Source organism: Schizosaccharomyces pombe (genome assembly GCF_000002945.2).
Source record: "Schizosaccharomyces pombe strain 972h- genome assembly, chromosome: III".
Lineage (NCBI taxonomy): Eukaryota > Fungi > Ascomycota > Schizosaccharomycetes > Schizosaccharomycetales > Schizosaccharomycetaceae > Schizosaccharomyces > Schizosaccharomyces pombe.
Genome location: NC_003421.2, coordinates 741490 through 756313, shown reverse-complemented (window position 1 = coordinate 756313; position 14824 = coordinate 741490). Strand labels below are relative to the sequence as shown.

The 14824-nt window shown below is 35.9% G+C and overlaps 6 protein-coding genes and 10 long non-coding RNA genes across 16 annotated transcripts; 11 read left to right on the top strand and 5 right to left on the bottom strand.

The window, feature by feature from the left end:
* Positions 1-23: 23 nt before the first annotated feature.
* xap5 (splicing factor, xap-5-like protein) lies at positions 24-1062 on the bottom strand. Its single transcript, NM_001022938.3, has 2 exons — positions 909-1062; positions 24-845 (listed from the first exon to the last, which is right to left on the bottom strand). The coding sequence occupies exons 1-2, from the start codon at positions 1055-1057 to the stop codon at positions 128-130; spliced, it is 867 nt and encodes a 288-aa protein (NP_587947.2). The 5' UTR covers positions 1058-1062; the 3' UTR covers positions 24-127.
* SPOM_SPNCRNA.7005 lies at positions 587-3901 on the top strand. Its single transcript, NR_196346.1, has one exon. It is a non-coding gene; the product is annotated as a non-coding RNA (long non-coding RNA).
* SPOM_SPCC1020.13C (DDHD family phospholipase) lies at positions 1022-3853 on the bottom strand. The gene is made up of 4 exons (NM_001022937.3): positions 3634-3853; positions 3025-3589; positions 2221-2961; positions 1022-2179 (listed from the first exon to the last, which is right to left on the bottom strand). The coding sequence occupies exons 1-4, from the start codon at positions 3838-3840 to the stop codon at positions 1683-1685; spliced, it is 2010 nt and encodes a 669-aa protein (NP_587946.1). The 5' UTR covers positions 3841-3853; the 3' UTR covers positions 1022-1682.
* A 107-nt stretch (positions 3902-4008) lies between the features above and the next one.
* SPOM_SPNCRNA.7004 lies at positions 4009-4265 on the top strand. The gene has a single exon (NR_196345.1). It is a non-coding gene; the product is annotated as a non-coding RNA (long non-coding RNA).
* Positions 4266-4670: 405 nt separating this feature from the next.
* eap1 (eIF4E-associated protein Eap1) lies at positions 4671-7583 on the bottom strand. The gene is made up of 4 exons (NM_001022936.3): positions 7408-7583; positions 7265-7324; positions 7102-7154; positions 4671-6835 (listed from the first exon to the last, which is right to left on the bottom strand). Exons 1-4 carry the CDS (start codon positions 7500-7502, stop codon positions 5550-5552), a joined length of 1494 nt encoding a protein of 497 aa, NP_587945.1. The 5' UTR covers positions 7503-7583; the 3' UTR covers positions 4671-5549.
* On the top strand, positions 5638-6349 carry SPOM_SPNCRNA.7003. Its single transcript, NR_196344.1, has one exon. It is a non-coding gene; the product is annotated as a non-coding RNA (long non-coding RNA).
* SPOM_SPNCRNA.7002 lies at positions 6566-7022 on the top strand. Its single transcript, NR_196343.1, has one exon. It is a non-coding gene; the product is annotated as a non-coding RNA (long non-coding RNA).
* SPOM_SPNCRNA.7001 lies at positions 7152-7359 on the top strand. The gene has a single exon (NR_196342.1). It is a non-coding gene; the product is annotated as a non-coding RNA (long non-coding RNA).
* Positions 7584-7731: 148 nt separating the features above from the next.
* Positions 7732-8813, top strand: ump1 (proteasome maturation factor Ump1). The gene is made up of 2 exons (NM_001022935.3): positions 7732-8017; positions 8122-8813. The coding sequence occupies exons 1-2, from the start codon at positions 7784-7786 to the stop codon at positions 8275-8277; spliced, it is 390 nt and encodes a 129-aa protein (NP_587944.1). The 5' UTR covers positions 7732-7783; the 3' UTR covers positions 8278-8813.
* Positions 8444-13370, bottom strand: urb1 (ribosome biogenesis protein Urb1). Its single transcript, NM_001022934.3, has 2 exons — positions 13280-13370; positions 8444-13237 (listed from the first exon to the last, which is right to left on the bottom strand). Exons 1-2 carry the CDS (start codon positions 13308-13310, stop codon positions 8562-8564), a joined length of 4707 nt encoding a protein of 1568 aa, NP_587943.2. The 5' UTR covers positions 13311-13370; the 3' UTR covers positions 8444-8561.
* Positions 8950-9508, top strand: SPOM_SPNCRNA.7000. Its single transcript, NR_196341.1, has one exon. It is a non-coding gene; the product is annotated as a non-coding RNA (long non-coding RNA).
* On the top strand, positions 10339-10597 carry SPOM_SPNCRNA.6999. The gene has a single exon (NR_196340.1). It is a non-coding gene; the product is annotated as a non-coding RNA (long non-coding RNA).
* Positions 13117-13341, top strand: SPOM_SPNCRNA.6998. Its single transcript, NR_196339.1, has one exon. It is a non-coding gene; the product is annotated as a non-coding RNA (long non-coding RNA).
* Positions 13371-13534: 164 nt separating the features above from the next.
* Positions 13535-14797, bottom strand: cab5 (dephospho-CoA kinase). The gene is made up of 2 exons (NM_001022933.3): positions 14533-14797; positions 13535-14484 (listed from the first exon to the last, which is right to left on the bottom strand). Exons 1-2 carry the CDS (start codon positions 14567-14569, stop codon positions 13811-13813), a joined length of 711 nt encoding a protein of 236 aa, NP_587942.1. The 5' UTR covers positions 14570-14797; the 3' UTR covers positions 13535-13810.
* On the top strand, positions 14111-14331 carry SPOM_SPNCRNA.6997. Its single transcript, NR_196338.1, has one exon. It is a non-coding gene; the product is annotated as a non-coding RNA (long non-coding RNA).
* On the top strand, positions 14439-14702 carry SPOM_SPNCRNA.6996. The gene has a single exon (NR_196337.1). It is a non-coding gene; the product is annotated as a non-coding RNA (long non-coding RNA).
* Positions 14798-14824: the final 27 nt, after the last annotated feature.

Sequence of the window (14824 nt, the reverse complement as noted above, 5' to 3'; positions counted from 1 at the left end):
AATACAAACATAAAAACAATATAGTTGTAATGAAATTGTTATTAAATTAGTCGATGAGGGAAGTATGAGTATGCAAAACAAAAATAAAGAACCAAGAGAAAAAAAATCGAAAACTTTTTAAAAGGCATTATGAGGGCCGGTAAAATAATGCAGCGTTAGGATCAGTTGCATGCTTTTCCAATGAATAATCTTTTCGAGAATCAAAGACTTCCCAATGCACACATGGAAACACATGGCGATTTTGTAAATAATATGATTTTTGAACTAGATGAGGAATGCATTGAGAAGGAAGTTGTGTAGTTGCAACCATTTCTGGACTAGAGCATGACAGCTTATCAAAGTCAAATAAAAGTCCATCACGTCCTTGAACTTTATTAATGTAAAAGTAGTAAAGCTCATGGTGATGGGGAATGATTAAATCAGATTGAACCAGTAAAAATTTATCCATATCCAGAATCCTCTTCAAAAATGGGATTTGCTGTTTCATATCAGCAAGAAAGTGTCCAACCGAATCTTTCAATCTAGTCCTTACATGATAAGTGGTACTTGTTCCATCGTAATAGATAAATGGTATCAAAATCTCTTTTTCCCGAATTTGCTCCTGCTCTTTTAGCCATTGTTTGCGATATTCGGCTCGCTTCGCGTTTTCACGTATTTCTCGCTCTGCATCTGGCAAAAAGGAGGTATCCGCAGATGGATCCTTTCCCATAAACATTTTTTTCTCAACTTTTTTTAAAGGTAGATCATCATTCTCCAGTTCTTCATCTTCACCAAAAGAAAGTTTTCCTTTGTTAACTTTAATGCCCTGTTTGACCTTTTTGCTTAAAGCATCTTTTCTCTTTTTTCTAAAATTGAATTGTCAGTCATATTTAGAATACTATCGGGCTTTTCTCGTTCTTTTCACTTACATTTTAGTACTTGTGGTTGATAGCGCATGTTTCTCTCGTTTTTCAACGATGTTTTGTTTTACTCTTTGATAATCCTTTAAATGGACTAAACCAGTCGTACTATTTCGTAAAATCTCATGAATTTCATCGGCATCAGTATGGCCGCTCATTGTATGAAGAATTCAAAAAAACGTGAGTGGTGAGCGTTCTTCCAAATAAGCTTGAATACCCAAAATACCCTTTTTTTGCCTCGGTTTTCAAATCTCAAAATGAAAGAAATGACTATTACTATATTTATCGTAGAAGAAGAACATGTTTTTTACATTTACCTATGAGGGATCCTAGAATAAACGCACACTTTGCCAAAGTCACGTTGCATATAAGTTTTTTATATTTGTCAAAACGGTTATTAAATAGAATAACAACGAGGTGGGGCACTTTGAAGCATTCTGTAATCTTTAACTGCTTGTATAGACACTTTTTAAAACCAATCTAGAGACAAATAAAACGAATTACTCGTTTGTATTAACAAGCTTTGGAAAAATAGCAATAGATTAAAAACAAAAAAAAAACTAGCTAATCACTAGTGTTGCTATAAATACTCTAATAAATTTTCGTATCTGGTCATTGAATGCAAAACCATCTTTCGAATGCCAATATATAAAGTCATTAAAGTGATCCTAAAAAATCATCATTATCCAATGTTCATCAAATTCATTTTAATTTGTCCACTTCGCATCGCTAATAAATATGAAGCTCGCTGGTATACTGTCAGATAAAATAAAAAGAAAATTTTCAAGAGCTGTCCCCTTTGAATATACGTGGCATATGCTTTCCACGAAATTGCTCAATTGAATTGGCAATACCAAAGTTTCGGCCAGTTTCCACTACTAAAAAGCAAGCAAGATCCTCACTACTCCAGTAACTGCTATGAGCCGAAAGCATAGAAAGATATTTGTTTGAAATGACCCCATGGGCACTCGTAAATACGTAGTCCAACTGAGAGTTTTCATTCAACTCTTGCATGCGCCACTTGGCCCTTTCTTCTCTGCGAAAATTGCGAGTCTCTAACTCGACAGTCTGTTCAGGCTCCAGTGGGACCACTGCTGTGGGCTCATTGTTTTTATTTTGCTGCAAAGATTGATTGTAACTTCGAAGTTCCACAGGATCAGTATTAGAATGTGAGATCATTCTCAAAATACTTGAAGATTTTCTTGTGAACAGTATACGAGTTGGGTGGATGCCTTTCGAAAATGAGAGATCCACTGTGGGATTTAATCGCATCGCAACGGCTAATTTGTTAGTAAATACGATAATTTAATGATGCGCTTACGATCAAGGTGATTATAGATGTTATAAAAAGAGTCGACTGCGAGACATCCGTACCGATCATAACCATCGTAAGTATATGACTTTGGAACATCAGAATTTATAAAGTTTTTATTTATTTCGTATCTTGATGAGCCTCTTCCACGACGAGGAATAATACTTTGTTGATTCAAATGCAAAAAAAAACCTACCGGACCACCAAAACAAAAAAAACCGTTTGTGTCGAATATAAAGCAGCTTTCATCATCGTCTATAGTAATTTCTTTGACAAAAGTGGGTTGAAGTGACAAAATATCAAAAACAACTGTGGAGCCCAAAGAATGCCCAATTATAAAGATACGGCCCTTGTTTTCTAAAAAGTAAGGATTGCAGTCCTTCCACAAATGGTAAACCCTATTAGCTTCACGAATTACAGACTTTATAATGGATTCTTTGTGATGAGACATATAATAGGGAATATCACTCATCACATCTCCTAATAACCTTCGCACCGCTGGAATGCTATCAATTTCAATATCCTCAATTGAAAATCGATTTTCTTCAAATTCTTCATCCTCAACCCGTCCTTCATCACCGGCAACTGGCTTTATATATGAATTAAAATTAAGCTTATTTCTCCAACATATCGGAAGAAGTTGTGGTTCATAATCGTTTCGAATCAACGGATCCTCTTTCATTATGTTTTTCTGAATTTGGATCAATGAACGAAAAACGTTGCACGTCTTGGTAAATAAGAATCGTTCCTCTATATTGTCAACATTAGTAATTGAATGCCGGTGTAAGATAAAAAAAAATCAAGTTTACTTACCAGTCTCTGATCTTTTTTGACCGATACCATGAACCACCAAAAAAAGATCTGTAACTTGTTTAGGTCCATTAAAACCATCATCTTCAAAGTAAGGAAAATCTCGAACGACCGGCATACCTTTAATACTGGTCCTTCGAGATTGAGTCCCTTTTGAAAAATAGGATAACAAACCTCCTTGACAAATGAGTGCTCTATATCCGTCTTCGTAAAATACATATTTGCCAGAGGAGGTAGGTTTAAGAGGCCATTGCATCGCATCAATTAATTCCTTAGAGGACTTGTTACGTTTATGAGACAATACAGAAGGATCATCTTGAGAATCCTTCCCTTCTTCTTCTTCTTTTAAAACATTATCCCAGTTAACGGCGTATGGCTTCACTTCCTGGTAGCCCTCTTCTAACATATCCGACAATTCATTGATTACAGGAAGACCCGTATCTTCGTACATCCAAAGACCGCGAACGACTCGTAAGGTATCATTTTTACTGGCACTTGGCCAGTATAGAGGCTTTAAAGTAAGAGTAGGTAAGTTTACCACATGAAGCCCAGAAATTCCAACAATGACCTGCTCGTTAGTTAAGCTCACATATAGATTAAAAAATTAGTTACATTCTTCTGATTTGGCTCTTGAGACACCTCCTCTGTAATAATTTCATTGTATTTTGCTTCTAAAGCGTTATTATCGTAGTTCAAAAACCGCCTCCAGGACTGCGCCCCAGTCAACTCCATAGAAGAAGTCTCATCGTAGAGGTCGTAATTGGATAGGTAAAACCACTGAACATAGTGCACAGGCTCCTCCTGGGATGATTCTTGCATATATCTCGGTGTTGGGGGTCGCGTTCTGTTTGATCAAAATGTAAACAGTTCTACAAAGAATAGCGTACCACTTAAATCAAAATTGCAGAATCAACCGATTTTGATAAAACGAGATTCGCAAAAATTTTGAAGCTCCTTAAAGAGTTCTGTCAGTTTCAGTATGTTTCTCCTAAAAGTAGAAACGACAAAAATATATTACAAAGCTTAAGTCAATTTAACGATTTTTGTGAACTTGTAAAGATGCTTACCGTGTTTATTTAATTGTTTACAATATGATATGAGTTTTTGTGAAATCAAATTTATATATAATGGATAAAGGTGATCGCATCTAACATTCTTGGTTTACGAGTTATACACACTTATATATAAATATATATTTTTTTTTGTCGAAACGCAACTTTCAATCCTGCCTTAATTATCACTTTACACAATTAATTCTGTGCTAAAATTTTATAAGATTAATAGGAGTAAACGTGGGTGCATTTATAGAGCCTTTATCTCTGCTGTCTATAGTTTGTTTGATTCATACATAGATTTACCCAAATTCATAGGTGTAAATGTCCAAAAATAATTGTAATCCTTGCAATACGCCTTATCACTTATATGTTTTCATATTACTTTGAAGATAGTTTTGCACTTTGTAAAAAATATACTGGAAAAGATCTAGCGATGTATATTCCCATTTAAACAACTCTTTTATTCTATCGGTTGAAAATACCATCTCTTTTATGACGCTTAGTCAAAGTGAAGCCAATTATTAAAAAAATAAATATGAATTAAGAAAATAATATATATTCCTACAAAAACCCCAATCTCACATCTAAACATTAGGAAAATGTGATTTGATTAGTACGCATTAATTACAAACATAAACGTGAAAAACAACCTTTCATTATTTTTCGGCTAGCAGTATCACTTTGTCTAAAAATTTAGAGATGCTTTCTCTAGTTCGTATATCCAAAAGATAACAGTTTGGCTAGAGTAGAATTCTCGTAAAGAACTAAGTTTTCAACACATTGATTCTCGAAAAGATGTAATTTTTTAAAGAGCACACATCCATAAAAACACATGTTCACAAAAATTTTAGTAAAACATTGCCGGGAAACCAATGACTGTAGATTAGCAGCAACCAAAATTCCAGCAGCTAGCCAAACAATTGATCAGATCCATGCTTTAACATTTATAATACTTTTGAGAAGTGGAATTTTTTTAGTTCTATCTATCATGAACTGTTTTGTCTATACCTTGGTATGACACAAGTTCCCAAAACTGCGTATAACCAAAATACTCATCTTAATCACATACTTTAGACTCATGAACTAAAACATCCGATTAATCCTATTTTATAAACTGACCTAACGACTCCTAAAAATTATCTTCATAAACGGTTAATTAAAAATCCTTCTGTCCCATTTTACGCAGTATCCATTCATCAAATGACGATGTTGCAGTATATTCTGAAAACCACAAGGAGATTCTAAAAAAAGCCATATGTACTAATTAATTCACATATTAAAAATTCCTAAAACAAGGAAAAATCGTTCAAAGGTCTCCGGTTTATATCAGAAATCATAAAGCAAAGTCTATGTTAAGGAGTTTACCGACATTGCAGACGGAATAACAACTGCGCAGAGCATACATGCATACACACCCACTACTATAGTCAAATGAGAAACTTCATCACACCGTCGTGCTAAGGACACTGTTTTTTAATGTGGTGGTCTAGAAGTATCTGGAAATCCATAACCAGTTCGATTTTGATTATAAGCAGATGGAGGAAATCCAGGGGAATATGGGAAAGATGGTTGTTGATATCCGAAACCTGGGGGTGCCGATGGAATAGAAGCTCCAGAGGACAGACCACGGTACAAACCTGGAGGGGCTGAAATTTCCGGAGATTTAACTGCTTTAGGAGCATTCGTAGAAAAGCCGGGAGGCGGAGGGACTGATCGAGTATCAGAAGTCATAAGAGATCGAAAGAAGGAAGAATCATCATTAGAAAAGTTGTGATTACCTAAACCAGGAGGAGGAGCAACTGCAGACGGAGGTGAAAACCCAGAAGGTTGCTTTACCGAGGCAAGGTCTTGATTGGAAGGGTTGACATTAACTTGAGGCATTTGTGACAAAGCAACCTTAGGAGAGCCTGTCGTGCTTGATGCTTGTCTGCCAAGCATAGCTAAGACGCGTTGAAATCCTTCGGCGTCTTTGTCAATTGTAGCAGAACCTATAGTAGGAATAGGAGCAGGAGAAACAACGGTATTTGCAACTCGAGGAGATGGGTTATTTGACATATTTGGTGTAGAAGTCTTAGAAGTTTCAGGGCCAGCCAGTCCGTTAAAAAACTTGCTAAACCTCGAAGAAGTGGTTGTGCTGGGTGCGGCATGTACCATGGATTCAACTGTAAGGGCCGGAGAAGCAAAGCGAGGAGGGGTACCACCAGGTGTACTGACAGAGGGTACGACAGTAGCCATCGCTTGGGCAGCGGAGCGTTTTCCAAACAGAGAATCAACACTAATGCCAGCTCTAGCAGAGGTTGAAGAATTAGAGGCAGCTCTAGAAAGCGAAGCTTTTCCTGAAGGGGCTCCAGTGGTGGAAGTGACGCCGGGTGTTATAACATTACCTGCTCCAGCTTCTCCAGAGGATGCCTTCATCATACGCTTCCATGCTTCAAATTCCTCAGTAGAATTTGCAACAAGTGGGCCAGTATTACCAGCCCTTTGTTTCATCACCTTCTCAAGCCCCTCCATCTCATCACGATGTTCATTGTCTTTCTTGCGATTATGTCGTCCTACACTACTCCATGGTGCAGTAGAACCGGAATGACCAATGGATGACGACCGCGATACAGAAGCGCCATTTCGATAACGGAGAGAGGCTACACCGTTATACACATTTCCCAAAGAAAGCAAATCATCATGGCGACCGACAGACCTGCCATTCTCATTACTGCTAGCAAAACTAAGTTTCGGTGGCCCAAGAATAATATCGTCGTGTTCTAGAAACGTTAGTAAGGATTTCAACAAAGAGACGGAATCTATCGACAATGTCAAGGAAGCAACGTCAAAAACACGAATTCCACATCGACCTCATATCTGATGCAGAAAAAGGTAGAATGGATTCACATTATAATCAATCCTGTAGTAAACAACCATATGACATTTTTGCCGCATCTTTTTGAACGTGCATTGTAAGGATTCATAGTCAATACAGACAATTTTTTATGTTAACAGTCGACAGAAAATAGTAAACAAAATGACTTACTTGATTTAGCGAATTTACGATCTGACTGATATTGTCGTCCATCATCATCATGTCTATACAAAAATTTGTTAGTATAAAATCTCTAAAGAACTTATGAAGTGCAAATAAAGAACTAAAATCAATTTGTGTCGCGAAATTCACAGTATTCATATTTCTGCCCTACCTTTTCATTTCCTTTTCTTGGCGAATGTGCCGTTCACGATCTGCCTTCATAGCCTCCGGACTGTAAAACGTTAGCCAATATTCCATACTTTGGTTCTCGAAGGTGTTTTCATCAACCAAGATTATTTAGCATCCCTAACTTACAGAATCCATTCAGGCAGATTTTCTGGTTTTTTTATGAGCGGCGATTTTGATAGATATAGCAAATCTGCTTCTGAATATTGAATAACCTGCGACATCTTATCGCCTTTTTTGGAACGAGTTAATACCAATTGTGATGGTTTTTTGTGTTATTTTAATATGGTGGTAGTGGTTAAGTTGGCTCCATCTTGCTAGTAATCGCATGCAAGCTTAGTATGTCCTCCATAGTAAGGGTAAAACACTTCAATCTTAGTCGTAACAGGTAACATAGATGCAAGGTAACGATAGGCTTACGAGAGAGGATTCACTATTGTAGAAACTCATCCTAAACCACATATACTCGACAAAGTAGAGAATTGAAGGATCTCACAGATTTATAATGAAGATTGTTCCTGACGTCGAACCAGCTGCTGAAGTATCTGGAAACTTCAAAGTCTCAGTTTTAGAGCCCAGCATTCCAGCTGTACACCGTGTTGAAAATAAACATCCTCTAGAAAGTCGATTAAAGAATTGGGAGGCTCAACAGCAACAAATTCGCCTTGATAGCATGCGTAGAATTTACGGTTTGCATGAGCCTGTGCGTCGTGAAATGGAACAGAAACTCGCTTCACAGGTAGGTTATTAATGTATAGACTAATATAGTGCTATATTTACTTATTGTTGCACTTATATCTTCCCCCTCTTTTTTTTTCTTTAGTTTTACTGACTCAAGCATAGAGCTCTCGTCCTTTGGCTTTAGGAGGATCTGCAAACTTTCATTTAGATATTCTTGCCAATCGTGAGGCTGTCCTAGACGAAACCGACATATATGCTGCCCCTATTCCTTTGGAAATGACTTATCAAAATGAAATGGCCATTAGATATGGTCTCTAAATTTTTATGTGCATGAAACTTCTCTTCCTTCCCTTGACTTCATCTTTTTTTCTTGAACAACAAATTTTTCATACGATGTGCGCGTTCTACGAATGTCAACTCAATCGCAGATATTTTTACATTTATTAGAATTTTAGTCGAGATACGAAATTACAAGTTATCATCGTGCCGCTATTAATGAATTATTATTTCCTTCTCTAACCTTTCAACCCCGCAAATCCCATAATTTTAGTTAGCTAAATTTTAGCAGCCAAAAATTTTTTCTTTTATTCTCTTTTCCCTTTTTACGTGGTCGATACTACGGTATTTTCCTTTGTTTCTTGAAAACTTGGTATGACCATTTGTAGCATAGGGTATATTGCATTGTATTTAACCAACATTGGGCCTCCTCCCAATGCCACAACCTTGAGCAATATTTTTTCGATTAGTGTTCGGATTTCACTGTTGACTACACATGAGTTGTATAAAGTACATATCATTTCAAATACGTGTCGTCGAAGATATATTTTTAAATCCTGATTTGTTTGTAAACCAGCATGTAATAGAGTCAGTAGCCAGTAAACACTTTTGGTGTAATCTGTTGATGGATAAAGTAATTCATAGTACATCGGTATATCTGTAACATCAACATGTTGACGTTGCAGGTAATAACGATTAATTCCTACAAATAATGGATGTGTCGGTTTCATCATGACGGTCAAGCTGAAAGCATAAAAGTTAGCCATTAACGTGCTCAACCGATTTTCTGAAGAAGGTACATTCACAATTATACTAGCAAGTACTAGTTTAATTAAATGCTTTTCTCTAAATTTTTGTTCGTCCAGAATGGGTATAAAATTTCGTAGGAAATTAAGACAAGCAAAGCGTGCTTCTTCTTTAAAAAGAGAAAGCCCCATTACTATCATACCGAGGAAGTTTTGTTGTACAATAACTTGAATGTTAGAAACCTGCTGATTCGAATGAAGAAGGGATGCCGTTATACCAAGAGCATATAGTGGATGATAGACTTCTCTATTCCATTCATTACTACAGTAACTAGAAAGGAGCCCTTCGGTAGTTTCCAAATCGTCAAACACCTTCAAATCAATCTTCTCCCACTCTGATGGATATTGATTGACAGTATTAGCAGCAATCTTAGGTTCCAGTACCCCTGAACCGTCCTTACGAGCAAGAAGCATCATATCGTATTCGTCAGTTATTACCCAACCTTTATATCGACTTGCGACGCTAATATCATCCAAAGTTTCAAAGTAGGCCAGTAATTCACAAAGTAGAGAATCATGAAGAGTATACCGACCTTTAAAAAGTTTCAATATTTGGTCTAATACTGATAAGGTGTAATTTTTGCCTATTATTGTAAGCTTACATATGATCGCAGACATAGTTGCTTTGATTTCATCCGAACTATCTTCACCAGCTAGAGGATTTTTCTCATGTGCCAAAATCATTTGTAAAAACCGTGAAGAATCACATTGCTCAGCAGTCATAGTAAAGGCAAGCGTAAGACAAAGACGAAGATTCGAAAATGAAGTAACGTGCACAATGGCAGACTCCAAAAAACTGTTTAAGGTAGACTTATCAATTTCATCTCTAAGAATGTCAACATTCATTTTAATGAGAGCTTCGAAGTTGGTTAAAAATTTCTCTAAACTCAAGCCAATTTGTGGACTATCGGACAAAACTCTTGTGAGAATAGCAAATATTCGCATAATTGTTTGAACTCTCAAAGAGCTCGGAATGTCAATGCGCTTTTGAAGAAGAACTAGAAGTTCTAATACTCCTTGGGGCAAGTATTTTTCAGATAAGGCATTAGACACTTTCACATAATATTGTATTTTGGGATCACTCAATTTCATAAGAGGGAACAAAAGTTCAATCAAATGAGATTTTTGCAAAACAAGATCCAAGTTGTTTTCAACAACCTCGGAACAAAAGGAACGGATTCTCTCCAAATCATATTGAGATTGTTCAGCAACGTATTGCTTAGCAAGGTCACAACACAATATGGCAAGCAATTCATACTTTTGAATTAAAGCTTCTTTGTTATTTAACAAAAGATTCCATATAACTTTCCTAAATAGAGGCACGAAATTCACAAAAGAAGATAGCAGCAAAATTTGTTCATCAGCGCAGTCGGTCAAATCAAAATTTTCAACTGTATGTAAGGCAGGCTCAAATACAGTAAAATCAGAGATAATAGGCTTCATTGTATTCAGTGCATCAAACATACCATGAGTTAATTTCGTTGGTTTAAGAATCGCAGCTTTGAGCAAAACACTGATGGAGTTATTGGAAAACATGTTTGCGTTAGTAGTAGAAGTGAACTGCATACATTCAAAAAGCAGAGGAGCAACATAATCCAAATTTTTATAAATCAAATCATCATTCTCTGATAAGAAGGAATCCAAAGCTTTGGAAAACCCAATAAATTCTTCCTGTGTCCATAATAGCATAAATTTGGCTGCAATACGAATTAAATTATAGTTTTCTTGCACTTTATCAGAAAATGACTTGTATAAAAAGTCCAAAACGCACGTGTTCACAACTGAACCTTTTATTGACGCATTAGTATCAATCAAGAATTCTGCAAAGTCCATATTGAATGAAATATATTGTTCTTGCAAAAGAAATGGTCTTAAATTTATGCATGCTGAAAGCAAAGTCCGGATTGGCGACTGCGAAGTTGCCATAGTTTCCTCTTTAGAAAATTCGACTAATTCGCGTATGAGTTCCAAAAATTTCTTAACTCTCATGTCTCCGCTTTGCAACATAATAGCAATTCTTTTGGTAATAATTACAACATAAAGTGGTAGGAAGTCAAGGTTCATGCCGAACTTCTGTATACCAGAGTTTGATAACTCATCATTGGTTGAATAAAGCAGATATTGAGACAAGCTTCCTATCTGATTCACATAATCTGGAAGTTTCTGAACAGCTAAGCTTTCGATAAAACTCATTAGCTGATTAAAAGGCTTTAAAGTATAATCGGAATCAAATGCTGTAACGTTTACGTTTTCCAATAGATGGAAAAGACAATTTGCATCTTCGCCTGTACAGACAAGGTTAGAGAACAAATCACTTAACCAAGAGAGCACAGCATCCTTTGAGTCATCAGAAATATCACGCTTTTGAAGAAAAAACGGTATTTGCTCAATTAATGTTACCGAAATTGGTGAAACCTCGGGCGCCGTCTTTTTTTGAGAATTCACAGAGTGCTTTTTAAAACAGTCGACACAAACATCTAAATAAGCAAAAACTCGAGATATACAACGGTTGATACACGAATTTAAAAATTCTAAAACTGCTTTATGTTGCGTAGGAGATGTGTGTTGAAGAGAAGCTAAAATCGTCAAAATAGGAGGGACAGCGAGCGATGGACAGAAAATGATAGTTTGGCTAAAGACATCGTTTAACGTGCTAATGATTGCATCTCGAAGCTTTGAGTGACTTGTTTGTAAATACATCAAGCATAGGAAGACAAAAGGTGACCTAACTACGTCAAACCATTTAACTTCTGGAAGATATCGAAGAATTTGGATAATATTTTCAACATGTAAACGTGAAAATGGACGGTCTAACATTCCCGGCGAAAGATCTAACCGTAGAAATATAGAGGTGTCAATTTTTAACTTCAAAATGTTTTCCGGGAAATAAGTGAAAAAATAAAGTAAAATCCTTGAAAGTCCTTCTTTCAGCAAATCTGATTCTGTAGAAGAATAAAGCTGTACAAAAGTTTGAGAATCGGGTAAACGTAGTAAAATTGCATCAGATATCTTTGACACAAGTTCAACTTTATTATCTTCAGACAATTCAGAGCGTTTGATTTCATCCAATACAGACTCTAAACGTTTAAACGACGCTAAGAGAGTGTTCACCGTTAAAAAACAGACAAATTTGTCATTACCGTTCAATGCTTTAAGGACTACAGGCTTTGAAAAGGAAGAAGGCAATATGTTCTCAATTATAATATTAGTAGGAGGAACTGTTCTTGTTTCTGCATCGTAAAAAGGAAAAGGAATGCCCATACCAAGTATTGCTTGGAGTAATGAAACGAAAGAAATCCATTGATAAGATAATACCGGTTCAGAGGTCAAACTATTTCTTTCTATAAATGATGCCGTAATATCTGGACAAGCCTTTAATATTTTAAGGACTAATTCCCGCTGTAAAGTACTTGTATGAACATGCAATGAAAAAACAAATGACTGTAAGACACGATTAAAAATAGTTTTGGATTGTCCATCCACCTTCTTCTGTAAATGCCATCCATTTGATACGAAGCAAAGCCCTTCACCAGGTACTGTACAAGCATCGACAAAAAATTTATGAACAAGATTGCATAAGGAAATGCCATCAATTTCATCATCTCTTGAATAAAGAGAAGCTAAGCATGACAATGACCATTCATTAAAATAAGATAATTTTGTTGCCCTAGAAACATCATGATCTAGTAACACATAAGTGAGCCAACATTGAAGTAGCTCCTTAAGAACCGAAGGCTCATCATTGTATATACCTTTAAACAAAGGAGTAGTTAGTTTCCTTGAATTTAATATTTCCAGTCGAATTTCTGGTGTACCAAGCCTAAGGAATGTAATGAAAAGAAGTAGTAAAGAGGACCGCTTTTTTGATATAGTGATTTTGAGACGCTTATTTCCTTTCCTAGAATTTTGAATTTGATTAGGTAGCTGGAGCATCTTTATAAAAATTTTACTGTTCCAGTCAATAGCTTGGAATACACGAACACATGCCAATCCATTATTCCAAGATGCCATTTTTTGAAGTAGAGAAAGCGTATGCAAAGGAGAATTGGATGTCAAATTCCGATATATCTGCTTCAAATGATGATCTAAAATTGCATCAATATAACGAAGGGCAGATTTATCGAACTCAACGGTCTTTAAAACTTTTTCCACATGAGCAGGATGCTCTAATAAAACCCTGCTCAATTCATCTATCTCTACATGGAGTTAGCATAATTGTAATGACTAAATTGACTCACCCTTATCCAAATCAATAGATCCAGATTCCATTTTGCCAGAAAATTGGCTACTGAACACTTACTGACAAGGTGTTCAAGTGATGGTGGATGCGAACATGTAAATTGTAAATACGTGAACAAATATATCAATCAAAAAATTAGCTAACCCAACGAAACTAACAAAAAAAATTTAATTATTCTTTGACATAAATATAAGTCACGCATTGTAGCAAAGATTGATTAATACAAGTTCAATACCCAAGTATACAGACAATGAAAGAAGGAACGCAATCGATTTCTTATTTAAAACCCAGAAATCTAAGCGAGAACCTCTACATTAATCATTATTGTAGTGTTCAGCTATTTGTATGCGCATGAAAAGATTTAATTTCTCATTTCAAATCATGATAAAACATATACTCGTGAATTTATATAGAAAGCTCGAGGCAAGATATTGAGATAAGTTATGAAAATGATCTAATTATAAGCAAAAACATTAAGACTATTGGCTTAAATAACAAACGAGGAAATTAAAGAATATGGAAAAAAGGATTATATATGTTTTCTGAATTCAGATACCTTTTTCTTCTGCGAGACAAAGGCAATAACTTGTAAAGTTATTTGCAATGGCGGTAGAATTAAACATAGTAAGGTAAAAAAATAGGAAGGTGTGATTAAAGGTAGGACATTATGTATGTTTTCATATAAGGTCTCAAGATCCGAATTATTTTCTATTACAATGTCCGCAAGCTGACACTTAAGTTCAAGAGGCATCTGCGCTTGTACTCGGTTTTCAGCATCCTCTGCAGTAAGCTCAGGATTACGTGCCAGCAAACGTTGCTTTTGAATGCTTTTATCGCAAGACACGCAGATCGTTTTCCAGCAAATAAATTGCATTTTAGCTTCAAAAAGCAAAGGAACGTCCAAAATAACTATGCTGTAACCCCGTACGTAACATCGAAGCAGTTCTTTGAGCATTTCCAAACGTACTGCTGGATGTATTATTGAATTCAAAAGTGACCTCTTTCCTGCGTCTTGAAATACTGCCTGGCCAAGCTTTGCTCGATTCAAAGTGCCATCTTCATGTAATACTTCATTACCGAACTCTTTCTGAATTTTTATTAAGCAAGGTGTATTCGGTTCTACCACCTTTCTAGCTAACACATCAGCATCGATAATTTTTATATGATATTTCTCTTGAAACTCGCGAGAAACTGTAGATTTCCCTTAACTAGGTTAACCACTATTAAACCAATTGTTATTTGATAACTTACCCGTGGCAATTGAGCCGGTTAAACCAAGAATCAGCATTATATTTCTTATTCCTTGCTTTGGTATAGAAGATTTTTGAATAATGGTAACAATTAAGGAGATCAGAAAACTATTTAATGCCGTAGAACAAAGTCTTCAATCGCGGAAGTCGAAGTTTGAAATACAAAGGAATGTTGACAGATGGCAACCTTCACGTATACCAAAAAAATATAAATAGGGATTACTACTACTTAACAATTAACATTTAATCCTCACTACGTATAACGTACAGTAAAGTAGGTGGATGAAACATTG